The 26,964-nt window shown below is 45.1% G+C and overlaps 1 protein-coding gene across 1 annotated transcript in view; it reads left to right on the top strand.

Moving 5' to 3' along the window:
• The window catches only part of sash1a (SAM and SH3 domain containing 1a), a 168,919-nt gene that overhangs the window by 108,446 nt on the left and 33,509 nt on the right, over positions 1–26,964 (top strand). The window contains exons 2-4 of the mRNA XM_061091561.1: positions 13,103–13,231; positions 22,238–22,288; positions 22,379–22,428. Coding sequence (XP_060947544.1) covers positions 13,103–13,231; positions 22,238–22,288; positions 22,379–22,428 — 230 coding nt within the window. The remainder of the gene's footprint in view (positions 1–13,102; positions 13,232–22,237; positions 22,289–22,378; positions 22,429–26,964) is intronic.

Consider the following 26,964-nt stretch of genomic DNA (forward strand, 5'->3'; position numbering starts at 1 on the left):
AGACACAAACACAAAACCAGCAGTGTTTGATGAGGGTGCACTGAGTCAACAGGCTTCCTCCTCTGCTCATTAACAGTTGAACCCCTCTGTTTGAGGTCCTCCAGGTGGGGTCCCACTGTCTTGTATTTGGGTAAAGGGGAGGGGGGTGGCTGGCAGGAAGGGTGTGTGTGCTTATAGCGTAGTGGGAGTATTTGTGTGTGTGTGTGTGTGTGTGTGTGTGTGTGTGTGTGTGTGTGTGTGTGTGTGTATGAGAATCAGAAAATCAGAAAGAAAGGATTTATTGCCAAGTAGGTTAACACCTACCTGGAATTTTCTTTGGTAAAAAGGTGCATACATTTAACATAAAGCATAAAAACACATTAAGTACTTCACATAAGAAAGAAATAACTGTATATAAAACAAATATATCTACAAGACATAAAAGTTAAATAAAGAGTAAAATTCCAAAAAAAAAAGATGAGATGAATGAGACGACTTCTAAAACCCCCTGTTTGAGCTACGGGAGGGTTGGGACCCAGGTGGTCACCGTACTGTAGATGGACAGACCTCAGATGTGATGTTACAGTACAGACACACACCTCCCACTTGCTCCTCTCGCCATCCTGAGGTCACAGCCGGAGGTCAGACCCCCCGGGGCTGTCGACTCGCCGGACGACAAGGCCGCCCTTGTGCGAGCGCGTGTGTTCTGTGTGTTTAGACTGTGAGCAGGACCCTGTTGAACAGCTGCCGCTCATCCGAGGCGTGTATAAGTCACCGTGCACCTACACACACTTTGAACCGTGATATTGTTTATAATGTAATAGAAACCGAAACATATCAATAACAAAATGAATATAGTAATAATAAATATATGCGTTACCATGACGTTTTGAACAGACCTTCATGGTCCTCAGAGAGTGAATCCTAGTGACGCTGGTGATCCCCTGATTTATTGAAGTGTTAGATTATTGGAAATTGAAAACTATGATCCCCTGACGCTTTTCTGTTGAGCCAGCATTTGGTGAAAACTTTTACTTGTCCAATATATAAGTTAAAAAAAACTGCAAAACTAGACAGGCTATAAGTGGAGCAAAAACCTCCAGCAAAGCCCGACAGTCCCTTGAATTAGAATTCACTGCACATTTTTACTTGCCCTGTTTCTGTTTTTCGTCAATATCTGCTAATTATGATCTCTGAGAAATCAAGGAAAATGTTGCAGAACTATATCGCAAAGTTAAAGAAAGTGGAGGAAAAAAAATCCTGGATCTGCCTCCTGATCCAGAGCCACACCAACATGTAATTGCTTCTTCCCTGAGCCATACCACATCCTACCATAAAGTTTTATGGTAATCCATCCAGCCGTTTTTGTATAATCTCGCTTATAACAATGAATATTTAGTGCAAATTTGCCAATGTCAACATGCAAAACCATGAAGTCTTACTTCTTATGACGTTGTTTTGCCTGTAGCTTCTTACTTCAGGTCTTTAGTGATAGATTTATTCATAATAATAAGATAGACTCATACCTCAATCATGTAAATTACCAATACAATAAAATAAAAATGCAAATATGTCCTGTGTGCGAGTTCTTCAGCCCCCTACCTAATCCACCGGAGGCCTCCTCTCACATATCTGCTTACGCTACAGGTGAAACTGTAGCTTTGGGGATTATTGTGTAACTGATCACCTTTTGCATGGTTACAGATAGGAATGTGGAGTTAACATGATTTTTTCTGCTCCGGCCCTTTTTACCCCCCCCCCCTCCTCTGTGGTTATGTTACTCTTGTGTGTTCCGACATGTGTGCACGTGGTGCGATCGGCCAGTTCGGGCAAACAGCAGGTGAAGCAGCGTTTCAGATCTGGAGCTTTGAAACCACAGGGAGGAGAATCTGAGAGACGAGCTGTGATTCAACATGTTCAATTTAAGTCCGTCTCCCCCCCCCCCCCTCCATATATCTCTGCTCCTTCTGGCATCAATCACGAGACCTGGCAGCTGCTGAGAAAATGTGCTCCTGACAATAACAGTGAGAAAGAGAGAGAGAGAGAGAAGAGAGAGAGAGAGGGACAGTGTCTGGACTTCCTCATCACAATAGAGAAGCCTGCTGGCGGAGCATAACAAACGGCTGATCAGACAAGATAGCTTTGCAATTTCATGCTTGTACATAACCCGGGTTCACTTTATCCTGCTTGTATTCAAATGAGATCTGCCGGGCCCAGAGAGCGGCTGCATCATAAACCATCTGTTTGTCTTCTCTGGCAACCTTCAAAAAACTATAAACCCACTCAAATCAAATGGGGTCCAAGTCTGAGATTTGTGTATTTTTGTATATAGTGTGTTACTGTCCAGCATTTTGTCCAGAAGTGGAGACCAGTGTGCGTCACCCCGGTAAAAACATTTTTCCCAATGCGCCCTTTTTTTTTTTGTTTTCCATACAATTGTGTGGAGAATGTGCTTTGTTCACAATCCCCATTCAATGGGCTGTGTGGCTGCAGAGACGTATTGGTGGACAGCCTTGTCAGCAGTAGATCAAAAAAAGTTTTGCTTTCACTCAAATGAACTTCACGTGCTCCACTGGAGAATTTTAAAGGATATATGACATTATTTTATTTATATTATATTAGTTTAAAATCATAATTTAAAGTTCATAGAGGGCACAAGAGATATGGAAATCGGGTTCAAGGAATAATTCCTGATTGGAACATTATGAATTCATGAGTGGGGTGTGTTTGTGTGTGTGTGTGTTTGTGCGTGTGTGTGTCAGCAGTAGATAAAAAAAAGTTTTGCTTTCAATCAAATGAACTTCATCTGCTCCACTGGAGGATTTTAAAGGATATATGACAATATTAAAAGTATAAAAAGTTACATAATTTAAAGTTCATAGAGGGCACAAGAGATATGGAAATCGGGTTCAAGGAATAATTCCTGATTGGAATTATATGAATTCATGAGTGGGGTGTGGGGTGTGTGTTTGCGTGTGTGTGTGTGTGTGTTTGTGTGTGTGTGTGTGTGTGTGTGTCAGCAGTAGATATAAAAAAGTTTTGCTCTCACCCAAATGAACTTCATGTGCTCCACTGGAGAATTGTACAGGATATATGACATTATAAAAAGTTTAAAATCATAATTTAAAGTTCATAGAAGGCACAAGAGATATGGAAATCGGGTTCTAGGAGTAATTCCTGATTGGAATATTATGAATTCATGAGTGGTGTGTGTGTGTGTGTGTGTGTGTGTGTGTGTGTGTGTGTGTGTGTGTGTGTGTGTGTGTGTGTGTGTGTGTGTGTGTGTGTGTGTGTGTGTGTGTGTGTGTGTGTGTGTTTCACGTGCTCCACTGGAGAATTTTACAGGATATATGACCAGAGGTGTCAAAAGTATTCACATTCATTACTCAAGTAGAAGTATAGATACTAGGGTTTAAAAATACTTTTGTAGAAGTTGAAGTATCAACTCAAGCTTTTTACTTAAGTAAAAGTGTAAACGTACTGGTTTCAAAACTACTTAAAGTATAAAAGTAAAAGTAATGTAAGGGAAAAATTTTTTCCATTAAGGACAAACTCTTAAGCCGCGTCTCAGGGGCCTATAGTGCACTACCCCCCCTCCTCCAAAAAACACATTTTTCTAAAGGCCATTATGACTATAATGTTATATTAAAATGTTATGTTGAAAAATGTGGGATGCACTAGGCTACCCGTTTGAACTGCAAATATGCCCATTGAAAATTATAACATTTTATTACAATGCAAATACATATATTGTTTGAAGAGACCTTTGGACTCAACACTACCAATAATCAAACCTGACTATGTAGAGGAAGTAAAAGTCGTAACAAGGTCGTGTTGCCTTTTTTTGTGTGTGTTTTTGAACGATGACAAACCGGAATGAAAACAAGCCAAAATTAAATAGGAGTAACGAGGCTATTTTTTAAATGTAAGGAGTAGAAAGTACAGATATTTGCGTGAAAATGTAAGAAGTAGAAGTAAAAAGTCGTCTGAAAAATGAATACTCCAGTAAAGTATAGATACCCAACATTTCTACTTAAGTAAGGTACTTCGTTACTTGACACCTCTGTATATGACATTATAAAAAGTTTAAAATCATAATTTAAAGTTCATAGAGGGCACAAGAGATACGGAAATCGGGTTCAAGGAGTAATTCCTGATTGGAATATTATGAATTCATGAGCAGGGTGTGTGTGTGTGTTTGGTGTGTGTGTGTGTTTGGTGTGTGTGTGAGAGGGAGAGAGAGAGAGAGGCGGCGGGTGGAAGCAGGGGGAGGCGCAGTGTTTGGAGGATTTGCTCTCTGCTCCGGGTTCCTCTCACTCCAAACATTTCATGGAAATAAGCGGCGCTCGATCCACCAGTTCACGCACTCTTCACTCACTCATCGAGGGATTCAGACAACTTTCCAGGAACTTTTTTCCCCCATCGTGCATTTCAACAACACCACCCCTGAGAACAAGTGGGGGTGGGGTGGGGAGGACCGTTTGCTTTGTGCCCCGGCCCTGGGATCTGTGCTGAGCGGACTGTTGAGCAGGGAGCACCACCACCCCGGCTGGAGGAAGTCCTCTCAGACCCATGACCTGTTGCGGGTCCTCACACAACTCAAGGAGGCCCCCCTGTCTCTCTCTCTCTCTCCTCCTGTCACCCGGGCGGGGTTTAGAATCTGAATCTATCGTGGGAGCTGCGTAAAACATGTCGCCAGGAGATTTACGCACCGAGCTGCGCATCGTGCCAAGCCGCGTTGGAGAGGTTCCTCCGTGCGTCAAGGGCAACTTGGTGTAGGAGCAGCCTTGGCACTCTGTTTACCGTCGGATTCAAACCTTCCCAACCTTCGGAAGGAACTTTATTATTCTCGGGCAGCATGGAGGGTGACCAGGGGAGCGGGTCGCCTCCGGATGAGCCGCGGGCGGAGGGCGCCGCTGCGTCGGACAGCTTCTCCCAAATGTGGACGGATGTTATGGGGATGCTGGTAAGTGAGTTTTGGGGGGTGCTGGGGGGAGGGGTGACACGGTGACAGACTCACAACTAACCGAGAGTTCTCACCCTCATCCTCCAAGTTGACACGGATCTGTCTGCGGAGTGGTTGTGTAGTGGGACCAGGGGAAATCACGCCTCTACACAACAGGTCCTTATAGACCCACGCTGCTCGGGCTGCAGCACTTGACTTGTGTTCCGGGGGATTCATGTGATCATGGTTCGTGCTGCTTGTGAGCCGGTGGGACCTTCATGCAAAAAAAACTAAAAAACCAGGGGGATCGAGTGAGAAGTTGGTATGTAATGCAGCGAAAGATTAACCTTGTGTACTTGTGTGCACATGTTTTGGTTTTGTTCCCACGTTTTCTGCAGCTGCTGAGCATTCGGTGCACATCCACACTGCTTTGTTTCCTGTGGATGAGGTCACCTGGGCTTTAGGTTCAGATTGTTCCACTTGTTTCAAGCTGGATCTTTTTTGTAAATGCACTTTAAATAACTTAAAAAAATTGAGGTGCCAAATGCCAATCGTGCACATTTGGATTTCCTGAAGTCCACATCAAGGGTTCTTGGATCGGTTATCAGAATCAGAATCAGAAGGTATTTATTGCCAAGTAGGTTTAAACCTACCTGGAATTTGCTCTGGTTATTAGTGCATACAATGAACATAGAAACATAAAAACACAATAAATACACCACACATAAGAAAAACAATAATAATAATAAAAAAACAATATATATTTACTCACTATTTACTTCTTATTTACTCACTTTTTCTACTATTATTTATACAAGGTAGCATTTATTTAGACATAAACATATCTATATAAAAATATATAAAAGACAAAAAGTGAAGTAAAAAGTGAAATTCAAAATGCAAAAAGCAAAACAGTGAACAGTGTCAAATTGCAATATGCAATGTAATACATGGTTATGGTTATTAGGGTTAATATTTTTAGTTCATCAGGATTTTAAAACTGTAAATTGTTATATTAGTTGTATTGCTCCCCTTCATCATCTGACATTTTGAGTGCTCGGTTTTCTTTGTAAACTGCTGTTGTTTCAGTCTAAAGAGTCAGATTTGGCCTCTCGTGTTTGATCCTTTTAACTGTTTGTGTGACTTTGGAGATGCTGTGTATTGGAACTCCACACATTAGTTCTGCAACACTGCTCTTTTGTTTGGCAGACAAAAGCAGCCTTGGTTTTTTTTTTTTTTTTTTTTTTTAACAGGCCATTGGATCTGATTGATCTGCTGACCAAATGGGTTGCAGTCACTTCCAGTCTGCTAAAAAGACGGAGGTGTTAATTTGGTTTGGTCTGGCAGTGTAGATGTGAATGGTTTAAATGTGTGTGTGTGTTTGTGTGTGTGTGTGTGTGTGTGTGTGTGTGTGGGTGTGGGAGGGGTGTGGGGGTGCTGCCCTCTGACACTGGGTGGGAGATCTGGCTCCCAGCCTCGTAATTTACCTGGATTTATTGCTCTGGAGGCAAATGTCTGCAAAGTCTGTGCTCATCAATAAAGCCTCTCAACATTTGAACAGGAATGTGTCACCCAAAAATCTGCCTGAAGTCACCTGCTGTTGTTGACATATATTAAAATTTAAACTGACCAGGAATTTATAACCAACCCAGCCTGAAAACATCGTGGTTCATCCTCTGACGTTGTTTTTTAAAATCCCTATCTGTCGTGCCAGCAGACATGGCGCTCTCTCACATTATTCAGAAATCCGTGACCTCAGCTTTTGTTGGAAGCTTGCTCCTCGTGCAGGATCGCTTTACACGTTTGCGCCTTCAATTCGTGGGAAGGCTTAACTGTGACCACCATCCAAAACCATACAGATACACTAGAGGTGGGAATGTAAAGACCTTAATTGGTTTTCTTGGCTGCTCGGAGCCAGCGTCCTTAAAAAAGTTCAACAGGTCAGTTTTCTCTTGTGGAGATAATGCAGGGACTTCACGTAAATGTTGCAGTTTATGACAACTTGTCAATCATTACTCACTTTCAGTTTCTTTGCTTATGATCAAGAGTCATAAATTGTAATTCCCTTCCTCCTTTTATAAAGGGGAATTTTGTCTGGTTATCTTGAAATGCTTTGAAGTGACAAAGTGCTCCCATCGTTAAGCGCCACGTGAGACAATTGTTCTTAGCACAATGACCGCCATATCTCCCCGAAAGCAAACTGGATCGGCTTTATATAACCAATGGTCTCTGACTTTCAATGGCTTTTGTTTTTGCTTGTGAGTCCATTTGGGACCGAATGGCCTTTAAATCTCAGTTTGCCCGAAGCACTCTGACGCAACTGAACTCGCTGTTGCAAATGTGTTTTGTCCTGGCTCCCCACATGTGAGAACAGGACCACATACTTGCACAGATGGACATCATCCCTCCTGATAGGGATCTGGTCAGCATGTTTACTAGACTCTGCCTCCAACCTATATGTTTCAGCAGCCGTACTCCTAGAGCTCAAGCGACATCGTAGATTGGGACTGAAGCGATGGTATAACGGCGTCGGTATTTGCACCTTGAAAATTCGTTTTCGTGGTGTTTTGACTGTAAATGAAAGTTCCCTGCAGTCTGCAGTATTTTTTCGGAGGGGCCCCTGTCTTTTGAGGTTAACCATACACAGCAGCCCTGTTGTGGAATGTGTTTAATAAGAATGCCCAAGTAAGCCAGTCATTTATTTGTGGTGGAAGCAAAGTAAATAGGCTCTCAGCTAATTAAGAGTCAAAGGTAGTTTTAGAACTCTGTGGCACAGGAGCTGTAGCTTTTCAAAGTGGTTGGATTTACAGATGTCTGAATGGGGATTTGACTTGAATTCCACTCGATTACTGAGGCTTTTTTCTCTCAGATCTGAACCTTTACCGAATGTTAAACGAGCTACAATAGGATTGCCTCAATGGAAACTCAAAATTCAATATCAGCCTATAGTGTACAATATTTTTGAGGCATGTATCTGTGAAGATCCCTGAAAAAATACATTCCAAATCATCTTCACTGCACTTCTTGTCCTTATATCTGGAATAACTGATTCACTTCTCAGAGGACAAACGCAGCACAGTTCTTCCGACGTGTCTTCAACCAGGACGAGCTTCTTATCACGCCTTCTCCCAGCGTAGATGATCTGATCACAGACCTGGACAGCTGACAATCATCCATTATTCCCCCTGTGTTTCTCCGAAGGAAATGTCTCATCTCGTTTTTTTTTTATTTGCTTGAAAGTCCATCTTGAGCCAAGACTAAATGGAAATTTTGTGTTCGCCTGCGGGAAATCCGCCTCTGTTTGAAGAGTTTTGTTTTACACAGCGTGGGTGGGAGTTTGTCCATTTTGGAAAACACTGATTATGTACTAGACGTTGCTTCGTCTCCCAACCCAAGAGTTGGATCCCGTTCTCAAGACTTGATTGTTGATTGTGTCTGGGAAACATATGGTTAGATGATGTGCTGCCTCCAACATAACACTTCATACAGAGTGGCTGCATATGCGTCAGTCCTTCCCTGCCAAACCATGGTCAGCTAGGCCACTTCATATCTGTGCCAGGTAATGTTCGGTGGATCATAGCCTAATTTTGTCTATTGTTGTCAGGTATTACTCATCTCTCTTCTTTGCTGCCATGCCCTGGCTGGTCTCATCATTGAGGTCACACAGAGATCTGGCAGCTTTCCTCTGCTGGGGTGGCAGAGCACTGTTCTGTTCAAGCCACGGATATCCTCAGGAAGCGCTCTGAAAGGGTTGGGCTGTGGCCCCTGGTCTTATCCTTCCTCAACAGTCTTCCCCCTTTGGCTCTCTTGGCCGACACTCACATCTTTTAGTCAGACTTCTGTTGGCTCTATGCTTCGTGGAATTTTCCATTGTAGTACCGTCAGTATTTTTGAGAATCAGCGCAGCTGGGTAACACAACATGACCCATGTGCAGCCATTTATCTCACACCTGAGTTCTTTCACCATTCTCCTCTGGTCCGTGTAAATACCCGCCGGGCATAAAAGCTGCGCTACCTTACCATTCCAGGAAAATCTTTAAGTAACTGGACCTGGGTGGAGGGAAGGGTCAATTACTTGCATTTCTGTTTTACTGTTATGATGAGACGATCTCCAGTGGGTTGGATTTAATCTGGTGTCTCCAGGTAATTTCCCTCTTGACGAAACACTAGTCCAGCGCAACACAATACGAGCCAGGTGGTGGCAATTTCAACCTGACGCTCCCGTCCTGAGGTTTCGCAGCAAATGAAAGTGATCATACTACAGACATTCTAGCATTACATCAGATGCATGGCCCTATTGTAAAATGTTGTCATTGTTCTTTCCCCTAGAGAATGAGTAGTCACAAGGCCGGCCCTGTAACAATAGTTAACGCTATTCTTCCCGTATGTAACTGAGCCCCAGTATGATGAACAGCGCAGTCAGGAATGTGAACTTCGAAGTAAGATCAGAGCAAACCCATTAGGCCCCGAGCTAATGGCTTTCAGCCTTTTTATAATGTATTTCTGTACGTTTTTTGATAAACAGACCTTTTCTTTCAAACATGGCGTGGAAAACATGAATTGAGTGTAATTTGATTAAGAGATTAGCTTCTGCGCCTTGGCAGTGATTCAGTGAAGTATGCGAGCAGACCCAATTTATCAGGGCCGTGCATACTTGCAGTGGAATATTTTAATAACTTAACAAGACATTGCTTAAGTAGTGGGCCACTCAGAGACTTCGTATATCAAACAAGACTTTAGTATTTATAAAAGTCTTTATTTTTGTCAAGATGATAAACCTTAGGATATACGTCCAACAGATTTTCTTGACTAGCTTCACCAAAACAAAGAACATATGGTCACAGCTTAAAAAATCCAGTACATTAACTAATACATAATACATAAGCACGTTCAGATCAATGAGCAGCACCCTGGGATGAGCAGTACTCTTTTTCTCTTTGAAGAAGTTTAAGCACATTCAATAATCTGTCAAAATAAAGTATATAACAGTCGATCTGTTGATTATTACCATGAACATTTACTTTGGAAGCATTAGATACAGACGTTTTAACTCGTTGCACAGCATTTCCTCTTAGATAAATTGAGTGAAACCACAGTATTAAGAACGCCAGGAATGTCATGCTAATGGATTTAGTGAGGAAAGGCTGCTGGGACTTTATCCTGTTTCCATCCTCACGCAGGCAGCTATACTGACTTTTGCAAGCATGTAAATTTATATTACATTATTAAAGGTGATAATATTTTTTCAGGAGACATGGAGGATTAACTTTAGTTTCATTCTGGCATGATCGCGAACCATCTCCACTCCTCTGAGGCGATCTAGGATCAGCGTTGTATAAATCAGTTTTGGCCTTTAACAGTTTCTCTGTCCTGAGTCGTACAGAAGTGCCGACGTTTTCTTCCCTGACACATTTCCGCTGCACATTGGGAGTAGCCATCTTCATGTGCACTCTTTACCGTAAATACACGCACACACACACCGTTGCACATTCTTGCATGGGTGTTGTGTATTGGAATCACCATTGTTGCTATTGTTCCAGTCCAAATGGGGAGTTGGCCTCGCTCACGTCCAGGGTGGAGTGACTGTTACATCAGCTGCACCAGTGTTAGTTTCCATTGCAGACCTCCATGCAACCAGATGCTTGGTAATGCTGCTTCTTTTTCTCGGCAAAGTGGATTTAAAGCGGTATTTACAGAGCGATAATGTATTTAAAGGCTATTGGTCAGTGCTTACACACACCAGCCTATATGGATTTTTAGGTCAATTAAGCTGCGGTGGATTTTATACTCGTGCATCGAATCACTCCTCCCAATGTTATCTCCTCTCAGCCTCCAGATGTTTTGTCCTTCTCTCACCTCACAGCTGCTGCAGTCTCTAGCCCACAAATCATCCCTTGTCCAGCCTCCACAACCCCCCCCCCCACACCACCACCACCCTCTCCTACCCCTGCCCACATTTCTGAACTGGATGTGTGGACCTCTGTCAGATCCCTGCACACTCTTCCACCTTCACTCCCACGTTGACAGAATCCCTCGAAAATGTGGACTAAGAGCCGCTGTTGACATTCGCAGTCGATCCAGCATCCTCAGCCAACTTTCACTTTCCCTTTTTTTCTTTTAACCCCTCCCCTGCTGTCACTCGGAGGCATTTGCTCTGTGTATTTCACGTGCTGTCTCACAGTGGATGTACATATACGCTGAGCATGTGCAGGATCACTTTACACTGTGGTGGTGGAGGAGGTGGGGTTGGAGGTTCAGCTGTGTTGTTCTCCCCCATGAGCTAATGTCACTGGAGAATTGGAGGAATCTCAGTTATCTTCGCACACACATGAAGCTTTGTGCTCACGTGCACGGATGCAGTCACAGACACGACATCCATCTGAAAACACTTGTGGCTTTACCTGTTGACAGCTGAGGTTTATATCGAATGTTCCCTCCGGGCGCTTTGGCAGTAAGATTGATTTATGAATTCTGCTGATGCATCCCGACATATCTATCAGTGTTAACACACATGAGAGCCGGTGTAATCCCAGGACAGGGTTCAATCTTATCTCCGGGATGTCAGCAGGATCGTGGCATGTTTGTGGTGATTAACACATCTTGGATTTTTGTAATCAGAGCGTGTTCTCAGTCAATGTGAGGAATGTAGGAGAAAGCATGTGTGTGCTCACAGAGTGTTCCCACTGGGATTCCCGGTCATCTCAAACCATATGTCTGGCCGGAGCAAGATTTCTCAAGTAATCAGGGGGAGGACGGATCTCGGCCAGCCGATCTGGACTTCTGAGACAGAGCATGTGTGTTTGTTGGTGATGTTCATCCCACAGTTAATAATCACAGTTTCATAACTCCACTGAGCCGGGGTGTATAGGCCTGGCTTGCTTCAGTTTGTTTTGGTCCGATTCTTTTGAAATCCCCTGCATGCACGCATGCGTGCGCATGCTAATGCGTGTTGTCCCGGACTAGACACAGGTCTCTGAAGAAGGCCCTATGCCCTTGTGTGTGTGTGTGGCACTCACTGACACACACAGTGATCCATTCATCTGTGGCCTGGCACCCAGATAGGGGGTCCGGTTGAGGAAGACAGGGACTGAGAGAGACTGTTCGGACCCTGCACAGTGACTCCATGCTAGCTGTCTGCCTGGCACAGATTAGATCAACACTGATGAATATTCAGCGGTCGGCCGTCACTGCCAGGATGGCCTACATTTCGACTGAGGCAAGACATCGGGGTCTGTCTTCTGTCACTTCACACATAAGACTCGACTAGACAGCCTTCAGAAAGTCTGAAGGAATCAATTCAGTTTTCCATTTTTTTTGCAGTGGTGAAAAAATCAAATCAAAGATGAATTTGTTCGTATTTCTAAAGTGGAACAGAGACTGATGTAAAAGGATCTGATCCCAACTAACTCATAATAATCTGGCTCCATGAAACGAGACCTGAGTGTTTGCTGACTCGTTTCCGTAGAAGCCAGGTCTGTAGTCATGACACTATTAATGTCTCCAGAGGTAACCCAGGGGCCGATCCCTGAGCATTATACTCAAAGGCTACTCCGATAGGTGACCCATTACTGTTTGTCGCACAGTTTCCTCCCTGATTCCTAAACACAAATCTTCAGACAAAGACAGGAACTGTGCTGATCTAAACTGCGGCAACCCGGAAGAGTGTGTTTGGTTTGGAGTCCGGTGGAACGTCTGAGGAGGGAAAGGGCATCTCAGATATGAGCCTCGCCGTAGACAAAACCTCAGAACAAACCACGGTTTCGCCAAAGACACTCGCTGAATGAGGGGGATGATAACAATCAATTTATGTTCCAAATACACAGACCTTTTATTGAGGGGTATTTTTAGGTTTTTGTGTTGAACTTGTAAGCAGATCGGGGAGTGGGAACAACACATGCCTGCAAATGTGTGTGTGTTTTGCATTCGTTGAAGGTTAACTAAATTTAGAAAAATTGGAAAATAAGATGAAGAAACACGTGCTCGTCACTATAAGGTGACGAACTTGATCAGGATTTTCCCGTCTCTGTGGCACAGATTTCGTTTTGAAGTAAAGTCCCGATTCACTTGTTTCGAAAAACGAGTCCAAATGGAGATTTTGCATCAACATCTTTTATCTACTTTCTCAGGATGTTGTCGGCCCCTGGCTGAACTTTTTTCCTCCTCTCTTCCTCTCTCCAGGATGGTTCTCTGGGCAACATAGATGACCTTGCACAGGAGTACTCTGAGTACTACAACACCTGCTTCAGTGACGTCAGCGATCGTGTGGAGGAGCTGCGCAAACGACGAGTTTCCCAAGAGCTCGACATGGTAAAGGCATGCTCACACATACACACACTCACACACTACACACACACTACAACAACAACACCCTTTCTCCCTCATTCCTCAGCCCACAGGCCCGCAGATTGCTTCAAGCTTGTTTTTGCAAATCCGTTAATAATGACCCTAAAAACCCTCTTTTTCAAGCACCGTGCAATTTCCACAGTCTTAACCAACAGCCTGGCACAGAAAAAATAGCAACAGAAGGAATATGAATGTGTGCTAAGGTTTAAAGGTTCAGTGTGAAGGATTTCGGTTGCATGCAGTGGTGCAAACCCCCTCACCTCGCCTCACCTCACCCTCCCCTTCATCGTGTGCAGGACAACCCATGATTGTCTTCCGGTAACATAAAAACGGGAAAGGTCTTCTGTTTGCAGCCGGTGTTTCGTGTTTCAGTTCTGGGAGATATGAGTAAAACATGTCAGACTGAGAGGAAGAGGACCCACTCTCAATTTAATGTAAAGGTCTTTTTTTTTTTAAGCTTACGAAAACACCACAGATCTCAGTGTCAGGTGATTATACGTGACTAAAAACATAGTTATCAACATTAGATCCCTTTCCCCGAAGCCTACACACTGGACCTTTTTAAGACTTTCACCAAAGGCAGGACACATTCTCCGGATGTGAACTCATTGTTGTTGTGAAGGCTCCTGGGGGAGGTTCGGGGGGTCCTTCTCATAAGGATGTAGGGTAGTGGGGCACCCCCTCTGGTTGCCAAGCTGCAGGCAAGCGTTTGAAGGAATGCTGCTGGTGCTGCCACTGAAGGCCCACATACAAAACCAGAGCGAGTGCTGAGTGCGATGCTAACTTCATATGATTTATTCATGGTGATTTGAAGTCGTTTGAAGCTTTAGAAATCAAATAAATGCAAACAAATAACCTCCCTGCAACCCTTTTCCCATTGAAGCTCCAGATTTGGCAAACATTGATATCAGGTTACCTCAGCTCTTCTTATTTTAGCCTCAGTTCAAAAAGTTCCTTTATTTCTGTCTGTCATTCCTGGTTTTCCAGTTTAGCTGCAGGCCTCCTCCGCTTCAAGAAGGGCCATATGGTTTTGGTTGGGCTGACAGGTACCGCTCGGGTCGATAGCTGATTTATTTTGCCCTTTCCTCTAATGACTGCAGACGACAGACATCCTGTTCTCGCAGGGAGAGGGCCGGGAAAGCATAACACGTTGTAGCTGTAGATGGGTATAGATACATTTCTTACGTCCAATCATAGGTAAAACATTTTCTCTGTGTGGCTGCAGACTTTCATATTTTCTGTTTCCAATCACGCGAGTTTTCCAGTAACAATAAGGAATATCTCTTGATGTTTAATAGTTTGGGAAGGTCTCATCCTGAGGAGATAAAACAGGGGAAGAGGAAGCAATAAGGAGAGATTTTTTTCAGCCTGCGTAGAAGAAGAGAGCGAAAGAGCTGAGTGGGCCCTGCGCCTGAAGCCCGGCACATAGGAGGAGGATAAGGATGTGAGCAGAGGAAGACGGAGGGAGGAGGATGAGGGGAATGAAGAGGAGAAGTGGTGCTCGGGGGGGGGGGAATGTGTGAGAGCCTGCAGCTGTCCCGCCACTCTGCAAGGTTTGGCACCAACAGAAAGAAGGGAGAGGTGGAAAAAGACACGAAGGAAGGAATATAGGTCAGACAACACCTTTTTGAGAGAGCATTCAAAAGCGCAGCATCAACCCACGCTGTGTGGAGCGAACTTTGCCTCACATTTTGGTTCAGTACCTTCTCTAAATTTAGATTTGGGGAACATTCAAGTCTACCGGAGCCTTGTTGCTCTACCAAATCCCTTCACTCGGGCAGCATCGTTCATTTAGCTTGATTTTTTTCCACCAGACTCGACGCCGTCATAGTCTCAAAGGCGGTGGCACAGTATCTGTAGAGCCAAATTTTAAAATAAAGGGAATTTTTTACGCTGGAGGAGACGGGGAGAGAGACAGGCAAGAGGCTCAGATGAGCTGACAGCGGAATGAACAGTCCCAGTCAGAAAGAGCAGCGAATGACGATTGCAGCTTGTGAAGTGTGTCCAGAAGTCTGTGGCTGCAAGGCAAAGTCATGCAGCCGTCTCTCCGAGGGCCAATAGGAAAATGGTACGAGAAAGTCACAATGTCTGAGAGCCACGATAACGGGGGGGGGGGGCTTGAGTCAAGTGGCCCTCCTGAGGGACGTGGCCTATAGGGAGAGACCTGTCACTTTTAAAGGGTACAGGATGGTGGCGAAGCAATCAGGCCTCCGCAAGAACAACTCCCTCCCCGGTCATTGTAGCCTTTTTTTTTGGTCGCTATAAAAAAATGATAGGTCACACACAACTTTATTTTGAGGTGAATTTGTCGTTCCCAGTTAATCCGCATCAGCTCTGGTCAGCATGGTCGTACGAGTCTGAGAGCAAAGTTCAGCCCAACTTTGACCTTTCCTGGCTTCGCACTCATGTTTAAGAAGAGGCAGAGGTTGAAATAAAAGGAGGTCACAGTGCAAGGGCAAACACATACGAGAGGAGTGCAAGGTTCACGTTTGATGACTTTTGGGACTTAGCTTGCAAGCTGATAATCAAATTTGGCAGTTTAGTGTCCAGGGTCACCAGAGAGAAAAGAGAAGAGCTCTTATTAAACTTTCTCAGACTCGTGCAAGTGCACTGATCAAAATTGTAAACATAGTTTTTTCCCATGCACGACATATCTGGCAGCTCTCTCCTCTCTGTCTCTGTTGTGGTTAAATGTGAAGCTCTCCCAATCAGTGGCTGACGATAGAGGCTCTCTGAGAGAGGACCATCGACGTACCCGCTTCCTGTTTGGTCTCCGCTCGGTCATATCTATACATCTTCCTGTTGGTTTTATGAGTAGCAGGGAAACAAGAGGTTAAAACAACATCCTCCTTTTTGGGAATGTGACCTATGGGTTTGCGCTGCCATGTGCAGTTTCCCAGCGCCTCTACGGACAACATGCGTTTGGGTGGCTCTCGCTGGCATGCTGGTTTGGTGATGCACACAGGAAGTATTGAGAAGGAGCAACGAGTTCAGCAACTTCGACAGAACGTGTGGATTCAAGGGACGGGTCGGTGAAGGGTCACTCCAAAGAGTAAAGATTACCGTTGAAATTTTCCGATTCATCCTTTGAGCAGGTTTATCTTCTGGACAATTGATGATGTGATTGCTGTCAACATAAGCTGTATAAATAAGTGTATAATCCTTGTTTATTCTACCTTTTTAACAAATTACGAAGACATCAAGCTTGACGTGAGTCTGTTGACAAGCATATAATTGAATTTCCACACATAATTACAGAGTTTATACATGTTTTCCAAGTTCCTCTCAATCTCCTTTTCAGCCTTTCAGAAACTTTCAGAAGACGCTTTTAAAGAAAATGATTTTGTGCTATCTGCGCTCGTCGTGCTATTTAATCCTTTAATTTTGAATAGGTATATCAGTACAGGCAAAACTTTAAGCATTTGTCATTGATCTATAGAGACAACGCGTCTGCAAGGCTCAAACGTTCCCTTATGAAAGAAACATAAATAATTATCTGAGAAATCAACAAAGATGTTTAAGAAAGTGAAAAAATTCTAGATTTTGTGAAATCCTGCAAACACAATAACCTCCTTGGTGAAGGTAATAAAGGCTCAACTCTAATTTAACCCGCTTGAATCTGAAGTGACTAAAACACTTTATCAGATCTACTTTAACTTTATGTGTCCATCATGTATTTTTACTGCTGGTGTGACTGTCTTTGAACGTCTAAATGGACTCAGAAGCCAGATGAGGGATCTTCAGACATGCAGAGACTGGTTGGTGGATAATTGTGCATCGCCGAAGGAGGAAAACATCAAACTAGATGTTATCGTCTCTTTCAAACCGCTGTGGTTAAACAAATGAAGTACATTGCAATATAGATATGCATCATTTTGGAATTTGTGCTTGTAAGAGGATCAATTTAACACATTTCTACATGCTGTGAATCATAATGAGACATTGCAACATTAACCGCTGTCAATGTCCTTCGGGGTAATTTCAGGATTGTGGGCAATAAACAGGCGGTGAAGATTAAACCCTTTCACCCCAAATCCCTCGGTCACTGTTGACTTCATAATTGAAATTCTTGAGAGAGAGAGAACGATCTCAGCTGGTGTCACGTCGATGCGCTCCCCTCCGGAATGCTCTGTTATGGTTTTCTAGCTGAGTGGCTCGACAGGCGGGGTCAAGACGCATGTACAGACGTGTGTTTTGTTTTGCCACAAGGTGAGGACCAGTGTGGGGCTGATGTGCTGACGCCTGCATGAAAGCTCTCCCGTCAAAGTGGGCCAGTTCAGCTGGGTTAAAACTACAGTGCAGAAGAAAGACAAGCGAAGCTGATTATTTATTCTTCCCATTCTTCGGGGTTTTGCTTAGAAATGTCGCAAATCAACAGCAGGGACTGTTGCTAAAAGATTACTTTCAAGTGATGTGTGCATAGCCCCATTATTGGCATAACCCTTGTGGAAAGCCAGTGGTGTATTTGTAATTGCACTGTATGATTTATTAGTCTGTATTTGGATCCCGGCTGTCATTGGAATTTGTAATAAGTTTGGTATTTGTCCTGAAATACCAAAACAATAATGATCCACAAGGCCCAGGAATGCTCCGCACTGTAGGCACGCAGGCCCGCTGTGCTGCAAGAACACACACACACACACACACACACACACACACACACACACACACACACACACACACACACACACACACACACACACACACATGCACACACTCTCTAAACTTCTGGAAAGGAAGTGGATAGAGGTGTGACCGATGGTTTTCTGTCTCTCGTAAATGAATTTTAACATGGAGCAGCTCAGACGTGACACACACAGACTGGTTTACACTGAGATAACGAATATACCGTGTTTGCGTGAGCGTGTAATCAGAAGCGAATGCATTCCCATCTTGCCAGAAGATCTTCGAAAATGAGCCAGTTCTGCAGGATTGCACCAGGCCCTACCGGTCCCACAGCTAACGTCTTTTTCATGCATTCCAGTTGGTGCCCGTCCCTCACCATGTGCAGTCCCACCTAGCGGAACTTGCCCACCCAGTTTTAGTCAACCATTCCAGTTGGCATGAATCCACGAAGCCACCTGGACTCCAGTTCTGCCGCATACATGCCTACGTTTGCCTCTGAGGTTGGCAGTAGCTCTGCTGTGGGAACTCGTGTCTGTGGTGGGCCCTGCAGTCGTGTTTGGACCGAATGCTGCTATTCAGCACTCGTGTGTATTTCCATCTTTTCCCTCTCATTAACAGACTCGCTCCTGCAGCAGCAAAACAGAATTTAGCTGTAGTTTCTGGGTTAATGATCAAGAGCAATGCAGGGATTAGACTTGCAGTCACTTTCTCCTGTGTGTGTTTGTTGGTGGGTGTGTCAGTGTGTGTGTGTTGGGCCGATTCAGTTTCCCTGTCGGCCGACATCGTGATCCTCATTAGCCGGATCTCTCTCTTGTATTCTCCCTTACTGACTTCTTTTATTTTAACTCAATTCAGTCACGCTTAAACAATCAAGAGTTGTGCGTTTGCATCGCACTCGCACGCATATCTACACACTGAGAAGATTGTGCACAAACAAACCCTTTGGACATCTGGAGGAAAAGCACACGCACACGCATACATGCCAATTCAGGGTAACTGGGGCAGTATCTCAAGTTGATGCCTGCAAGTTCATGTAAAGGATAGCATACTCCCTGTGGGAGTGTGAGAACTAAGGTTTTCACACACTACCCCCTTCCCCCCAAAATGTGCATTGATCAGATATTCTCTTTCAGAAACTGTGGCAAGTTCTCCACCATATTCGTCTGCTTCCCCATTAGCGGTGCACAGCTCTGAGAGAATGTCCTCTCGGTGACAAGTTCATCCCGCATATCTGCAGTGTCAGACGAACGGGACATAGGTATTTGTTTGTTTTTTCCTCTCCTTGTCTTTTTTCGCCATCTCGCTGCCTCTTACCATGTCGGAGATGACTCTCTCACACGGCGGGTAAGGGGAAGCTGAGGAGGAGAGGGAGGAACAGAGAGCTGCTTTGTATCGGCTCCTTTGAGGCTCTATCTGTGGAAGTGGAGGCGAGCTGTGTGTGTGTGTGTGTGTGTAGGTGCTCCTTAGTTTGGGTACCTGTCTTTGGCGGCGTGTTTGTGCCCATATCGGGGTCCGTGTGTTGATTTGACAGCGTGGTTGTGTGTTTCTAAAATTAATTACAACCAGTTGACTACCAGCAGGTCTGACATACTGACTGTATCAAAGAGGATGTGATAGCAGAACTGCCACTACCTCTGTGAAAGTATGCACAAGCATGCGAGCACACATGTTGCTCATTGTGCGTCTCCTTCTTTATGCTTTTTCATAAAGCACGCCCCCATTATTGGGCACAATGCAGTTGTCTGAGGACTGCCAGAGCCGTGCCTCTCTAAAGGATATCTATTTGTCTTGCATAAGCTCTGCCTTTGCCAAACAAAAGGCACACCGGCCTGTCCCAGATTTTCCTCGTGCACAGCCTGTGCAATGTGATGAGAACAAACACCGCACGGCTGCACGCCTGTTGGTTTAAGCTTTTATGACCTGAGATAGGTACCTGCTCCCTGACTTATGGGAATCCCTGTATTCCCGGGGACGGACGGATTCTATTGGGCTCTTCCTGCGTGGCCTGATTTACTCCCCCGACCAAAGAAAAACTTCCGGACCTGTGCGTCTGCCTGCCTGATCGCTGTGACAGACAAATAGATGAGCAGGCAAATGAACTGGGAGGACAAGCAGCGCTGAAGTTAACATTAAAGTCCGCCAGTCTGTCTCGCCAACACCTTCGCACTCTGTCTTCAGGCGATTACAGCTGTGATAAGTGGAGGGTTCAGGCCAATTTTGAGGCTTTTAGCCACCTCAGCACTTCTCTGCTCATTTGACCCGCAGGCTCCCGGCTCTTGAAGAGCTCTTAAAGGAGGGTATGTCACTCCTGACCAAGTCCTTAAAGTATTACTCATGCTTAGTGTGCAAGGGCGTGGAAGCATCGTACTCACGACCCCAGAGCTGTGCCACAGAAGAAAAACAAGGTCAAACGTGAGGTCGCTCTGATTAGAAGGAAGCATGATGTGATGGAGGAATCATGCTTTCAGCTTCCTGTGACTGTCGCCTTACGATCTATTATATGGGTGTGCAGTGCAAGAGGATGATGCATCTTTAAGTTTCCTATTCCTGCTTTTCATTTTGGGGGAAACTCCAGATTCCATTTGTCTTTTGCTTTGTGACAGCAGCAAAAAGTCTCAGCGACTGTTTTTAGGAATGTAGCATTAGTCATCTTGCTTCCTCTGGGTCTTGTAGCCATCTTCACCCCGCTAATGTCAAATCTTTTATCCAAGCATTCTTATCTTTTAATAAAATAACTAGTTTAAATGTTCCTGAAGCTGGATATTCTGTGTGAGATGAAGAAGTTCAACACAGCTTTAGCTTTGACCATCTTCATGTCTGATAGAAAGACGTCTCTGGTCGGCTCTTTGTCATATGAGACCTCTAAACCCTTTGTCAACCTCACACCAGGGACGGTTTTGTCTTAATCTCCTTGCTCACAAAGAGAAACAAAGAACAAGAGTCATTCCAACCCTCCTTTGAATACATAAGACACATGATGACACACATTTACTGATGGAGATATAATCACAGACAATGCATCATAAGATGTTTCCTTAATTCTTCTCTTTCCATCATAACATTTTAAAGTCAGACTGAAAGTGAAACGAGGAACTTGTGTTCAGTGGTTTTCTCTTCTCTTTTGTGAATCTCAACAACACCATAGCATTGACCCATGAATATTGCAAAAACAAATAGGTCATTACAAAGAGTCTCACTTTGACTAAAAGCCTTTGTTGGTGAACTTGATCTTAGCTCATTCCCAGGCCGTGGATACAGAGAGTAGAGCCACACATTTCTCATTGTGTAGTGAGGAGAATCGAAATGAACAACGCTGACATAATGGCAATCTGAAAGTCATGGAAACATGAAGAATCTGGTCTCTTCCCTGAAGCAATGTGTTGAACCCATCTGTTTCCATGGTGCTTTAAAAAGCCCACTGTATGAGACACAGGCACAAGGAATAAGGTCACCTCCTCCACCAGCGATCGAAAGGCACACCACCAAGAAGCTATGTGGTCGAGCAGTCCATCGGAGCTCCTCATTGGCTTTTAACGATCACATGCTGCAGGTCGAAATCTAAGATGCAGACTTGCTGTGATTCTCCTCTCGTCTGTCTGCAGAAGTCTGTGGTTCCAGGTACATCTGGATCTGGATATGTCATGATGTGAACACCTGCTTTAGACATACTGTCGCCGAGCTCCAGAGCGTGTAACGGTGAAAACAGACGCCATACAGACGCCATGAGGCTGTAATGGTGTTATTTTCCACTGGATTTATACAGGACAGTTCCGGGTACACCACTTTCTCCTGCCATTTACCTCAGTCAGAGGAGGTGTGTTGTGTTGTGAAGATGTTACGTTAACCAGCTGGTGATATCGCGTGTGGAGGGAGGTGCACACCAGCGCCATTGTGATCACGGTGTGGAATTCTCGATGACGTGGGCACTTTTTGTCGTGCTTCACTCGGCTGCACCCCCGGCCATCTGCATTCTATAACAGTTGAAACGAGTCTGGCCGGTTCCGATACCTGGAGCAAGACGTGACTTGTCGATGGAAGGGCACACACACACGCGCACACACACACACACACGTGCCAGTGTTTGTTGTCATGACACGCGAGTGTGTCTGCATGAACTTGACCGGAGGACGTCTTTCCCACATGAGGGCCTTGTCAAACACAGCGTCCACTGTTTCTATAGTCAACTGACCTTCCCTCTCCACATGCACTTGTTTCTACTTGTTTAACCTTTCTAGTCCTCTCCGTTTTGTCCTGGCTTTTCATGTCCCTGTGTTATTATGTGACTCTGACACCCGACCTTCTTTCTTCTCCCTTTCTTTCTTCTCTCCCCGACATTCTTTTCAGGAGAAACAGGACTCCAGCGGCACGTCTCTGCAGCTCCGTAATGAAATCCAGGTAGGCAGAGACATTAAGCTCTGGAGGTGTACACACATGCTTTGGCTAAAAAACTTCAGTCCAACATCTGTCTTCGTCTCTCGTCCTCAGGAATCATTAGGCTTCAGCAGTGAGGTGTCGACTCCTGAAACAGACAGAAAGTAAGTTTATCTTTTTTCTCTCCTCCCAGTTCATTACTGTTACACGTGATCGGAGCCAGAGTGGAAGCATGAAATGCGCGCGGATTGAAACGTGTGTCTGTTCCATGTCAACACAATGTGCAACACAGGCCGGGGTCTGGATCTCATCAAACCGTTTACACGCCTCATGCATCGCACTCGGCCTGTCTGTGTGTCTGCACCTAAAGATGGAAATGGAACCGCACGCACATCCAGATGCAGCTCATGACACTGATGATAGATCTCGTACCTGACAGCTTGTACAAAAGGTCGCCCAGCGGGTGCAGAGGTCGCCTCCCCAAGTAGAAACCCCTGAGCTCATAGATGAGTGTGGTGATCGGCACAGGTTTTACCGACCTGAAACACAAATGAAAATGCAGATTTGAATATATTGTTACAGTTAATATGCTGGGGACTGAATATATAAAGAGAATAAGAGGGAATTTAAATAAAAAATACATAAAATGAACGATATACACTCACTGTACAAATAAACGTGATTTCTAAGCTTTTTTAAATTAGTTTGAGATTTTGTGTAATTCGCTAATTTGCTTTTACATCAAAATATCAATAAGACTCATGTTTGAAGATATGATGTTATAATCATCAGCCAGTTGACTTCATTATCAGATAAATTTTGCTTTAAGGTAACATCCCAAAACGACTTCTTACTAATGCATCGCACGCTTCCACCCTCGATCCTTCCATTTATGCACTGCTGCAATCATTTGCAAGATAACTTGCAATAGCGGTAATGATGAAATGGATGAAACGGCATCTAATGAATGTTAAGACGAAAGTTAGCTGGAAATGAACTGCCAACATTTAGAGATATAAAACATACGAGCAGCGGTCGGTCCCTCAGTCACATCCCTGCTGCGGTCGAAGAAAAACCAGCGACCTGCTCGGTCCAGCAGCCGTCCTCCGGCCGTCCACGCTTCCTTCCTGCCTTTGTGTCCCGTCGGGGGGGAGAGGGGGAGTCGGAGAGAGGGTGATCAGCAGAGGATTACAGCAAAGAGTCATGAATGAAAGAGCAGGATGGAGCTGGGCAAGGGTGGGGTTCCTTTTCACTGGTTCCTGTAACACAAAGTGTGTGTGTGCTCACTTTTTGCACATTTTGTGTGCATTGAACATTTGAAAAGATCCAAATTCATTGCACTCGCACACGTTTGACCGCTTTATAGTCGCTGGGTTTGCTTGGTTTGTCTTAGGAAAGGACAATTGTTTGCTCACAGCCAGATGACGACTGGAGATTTTAAGATCAGTGGAAATGGGAGCCCTGGTGGAGCCCCGATCACATGTTCGCCTGGGCCAAAGTCGAAACAAATCTTATCTCCATCTTTCTTCATTATCTGAATTGGTTCGGCTCCGTCACCTACGCGTGACCCCCCCGCGGTGGAACTTGTCGTGTTCACGTGACGACGACCACGTGCGGCAGAGGAAGCGCATACCACAGGCGTGATCTCTTCTCCTGTGGCTGTACATGTCGCGCAGGCAGATGCTGAGGATGATGGGAACCAGATGTCCGATCTTTCTGGAATGACGTCTCTCTGCTGTTCTCGAGAGGCCCGGAAAAATCCCCCAGACTGTACTCTTCTCTTCTTTTCCTCCCCTTCCTCGAAATTAAACCGGCTTTTTCTACCACGAGTCTTCAGCTGGTCTCTAATGGAACTCGACATGCACCCCTCTCTTCACCTCTGCCACTTTGACTCTTCCCTCTCTTCTTACAAAGCCCCAAGCCCCAGCTCCAGTGTGAAAGTAAGTGGGGGGAGGCGCTCTGTATCATCTTTATCGAATTAACCTCATTTTTTTAAGTTTTCATGCTCGAAGGACAAAGTCTCCTCCGTCCCCGCCCCTCAGGACCTCTCTTTCTTTTTTTTTTGTAATCCATCCTTCACTGGCAGCGCTCGCATTCACCCCATGTTCTGCACTCCATTACACAGCCTATTGTGCGCTTTCCACTGCGGTGAATGGGAATTCCAGGTAGAATGATTTATCGTGCACAGGCAGGCTGATGGACAAGCCCCCCCCCAACACACACACACACCTCCTTTCCCATTCCTCAGACATATTCCTCGCGGCAGCACAATGCATAAACCCCTCGCACACACGGACACGGATACCCCCATCATCACCTCTCCGCGGGGACAAAAGCACCCGGGGGAGATTACCCAGACTTCAGCTGGCGGCTGTGCCACCCTCTCGTCGGGTTTGTCGGGGGGGGGGGGCGGGCACAGCTCCCACGATCCCCCGGTATGCAAGCGATGCTGACGGAGCACTCCCAGAGGGCTGTGGGGGGCTCTGGACCGGAGACTTCCTGTTTTTGGAAGGTGATTGCTTGGTGGGCATTGTTGCAGAGAGGGGACCTCATGCTTATCAGCGGCGGTAAATGGAACCTGATGACAAGCGTACGTGTGCACAGAGGCGAGACACCGCCGTTCCCGACTCTGACGATCGGTCTCAACGAGAGGCATTTGTGCAACTGCATGTAGAAATCCAAAGGTTACGCAACTAATAATCAGATGGAAACGTAAGCCGTGCCATGTGAGGAATAGAACAACACCAGCATGCTGGGAAACTAAAGGAGCTTGTCAGCGTATTTATTCACTTGTGGTCGAGGAATTGCAACAGATTCATGGAACCGCTATTTACTGCAGAGACAGTTGCTCAGCAGTGTCAATATTCCCACACTTACAATGCACTCAAATCCTCTTTAATTTTTTGCAATTGGTGCATTCTGTGGGTTTGATTTTCTATTTTACCGCCACATGACCTTCAGTCTTCCTCTTCCCTGCCACCTCCAACGTCTTCCATGACCCCCCCCCCCGAAAAGGTCGTCCCTCTGCTCTTCCTGTCGCACGGGGTCACCGCCTCTCATTGTCTGGACGAGGTCACCGGAGATCCCCCCCCCCCCCCGCTCCAGGTGGCCCAGCATCGCAGATAAACGCCCAGTCGCCGTACATGTGTGCGTTGTTGTTGTGATTTATGCTGAGCACGGTAAAAAACTGCCAGCAGACACACAGCTGTGTGTCCAGACATGCTACGTGCTGGTTTATCAGCTTCCCTGGTCACACAGGAAAGGAGTCAAACCTGTGATTCATAAGATAAGGGTCTCCACGTCGAGGGGTTAACCGCACTGTCCGCCCTCCGTCTCCCCTGAGAGCTCGTTCTCGTTCTGCTCACACATACAGAACTCACCCATGGTTCCGTTCATACTAAGATGAGGTTCGCCCTCCTTCCATGCTCCCGATCCTACGTTCCATTCCATTGAAGTAGGTGGATGTATTGAACCTGGAGCATGTCAGAATCAGAATCAGAAGTATTTTATTGCCAAGTACGTTCACACATACAAGGAATTTGCTCTGGTAATTGGTGCAAACAATGAACATGGAACCTAAAGACGCAATAAATACAACATGCATGGAGAGCAGTAAAAAATGGGAAACCAGTATATATTTACTCACTGTTTACTTCTTATTTACTCACTTTTTATCAATATTTATACAAAGTAACATTTATTTTGAGATAAACATTTCTGAATAAAAATATATAAAAATATAAAATATAAAAAGTGAAGTAAAAAGTGAAATGCTAAATGCAAAACAGTTAACAGTGTCATATTGCAATATGCAATGTAGTGCAGTATAATATAATATATGATATAATGTGTTAAATTAACACATCCTAGAGGTGTGGGGGTGGAATAAAAGTCCGAGTCAGGTGGGGGTCCCGGGCCTTGTTGATAAGGCCCACTGCAGTCGGGAAGAAGCTGGTCTTGTGGCGGGAGGTTTTAGTCCTGATGGCCCGCAGCCTCCTGCCCGAGGGGAGAACCTCAAAGAGTTTGTGACCCGGGTGAGAGGGATCGGCCACAATCTTACCTGCACGCCTCAGGGTCCTAGAGTTAAACAGGTCCTGTAGAGATGGCAGATTGCAGCCGATCACCTTCTCAGCAGATCGGATGATCCGCTGCAGTCTCCTTTTGTCATTAGTGGTGGCAGCAGCGAACCAGATGGTGATGGAGGAGGTGAGGATGGACTCAATGATGCAGGTGTAGAAGTGCACCATCATTGTCTTTGTGCAGGCGACACGGACATTCAGAGCGGTCACACAGTTCGAACTGCACCGGTATATGGGTCTGTGCAACTTTTACATCATGATGACCATAAAAGACCTCAGTGCAGTGGGAAACTAGGAATTTCTCTTAATTTTTTTTATACTTGTGCAACTTCTGCATATTTTCCAAATGATTTCTCTCAGAATCGCGCCTCTGCGGTTGTGAATCCTCATTCTGAAGCGTAAACGCTGCTCCCAGCTTAATTATTTTGAAAATGACTAACGCTTCACATCCCACTCGCGTACAAAAAAACGCTGTCAGACATATCATTCTCACTCACACTTCCACGTCTGACTCAATCCAGACTCTCCAACGCTTCCAGCATGTTCATTTTTCAAAGTGCAGAGGAAGGGGGGGGGGGGGGGGGGCAAACTTTCACCTACACCGCATAGGGTCGGCCAGCG

The sequence above is a fragment of the Limanda limanda genome, chromosome 18 (assembly GCF_963576545.1).
Source record: "Limanda limanda chromosome 18, fLimLim1.1, whole genome shotgun sequence".
NCBI lineage: Eukaryota > Metazoa > Chordata > Actinopteri > Pleuronectiformes > Pleuronectidae > Limanda > Limanda limanda.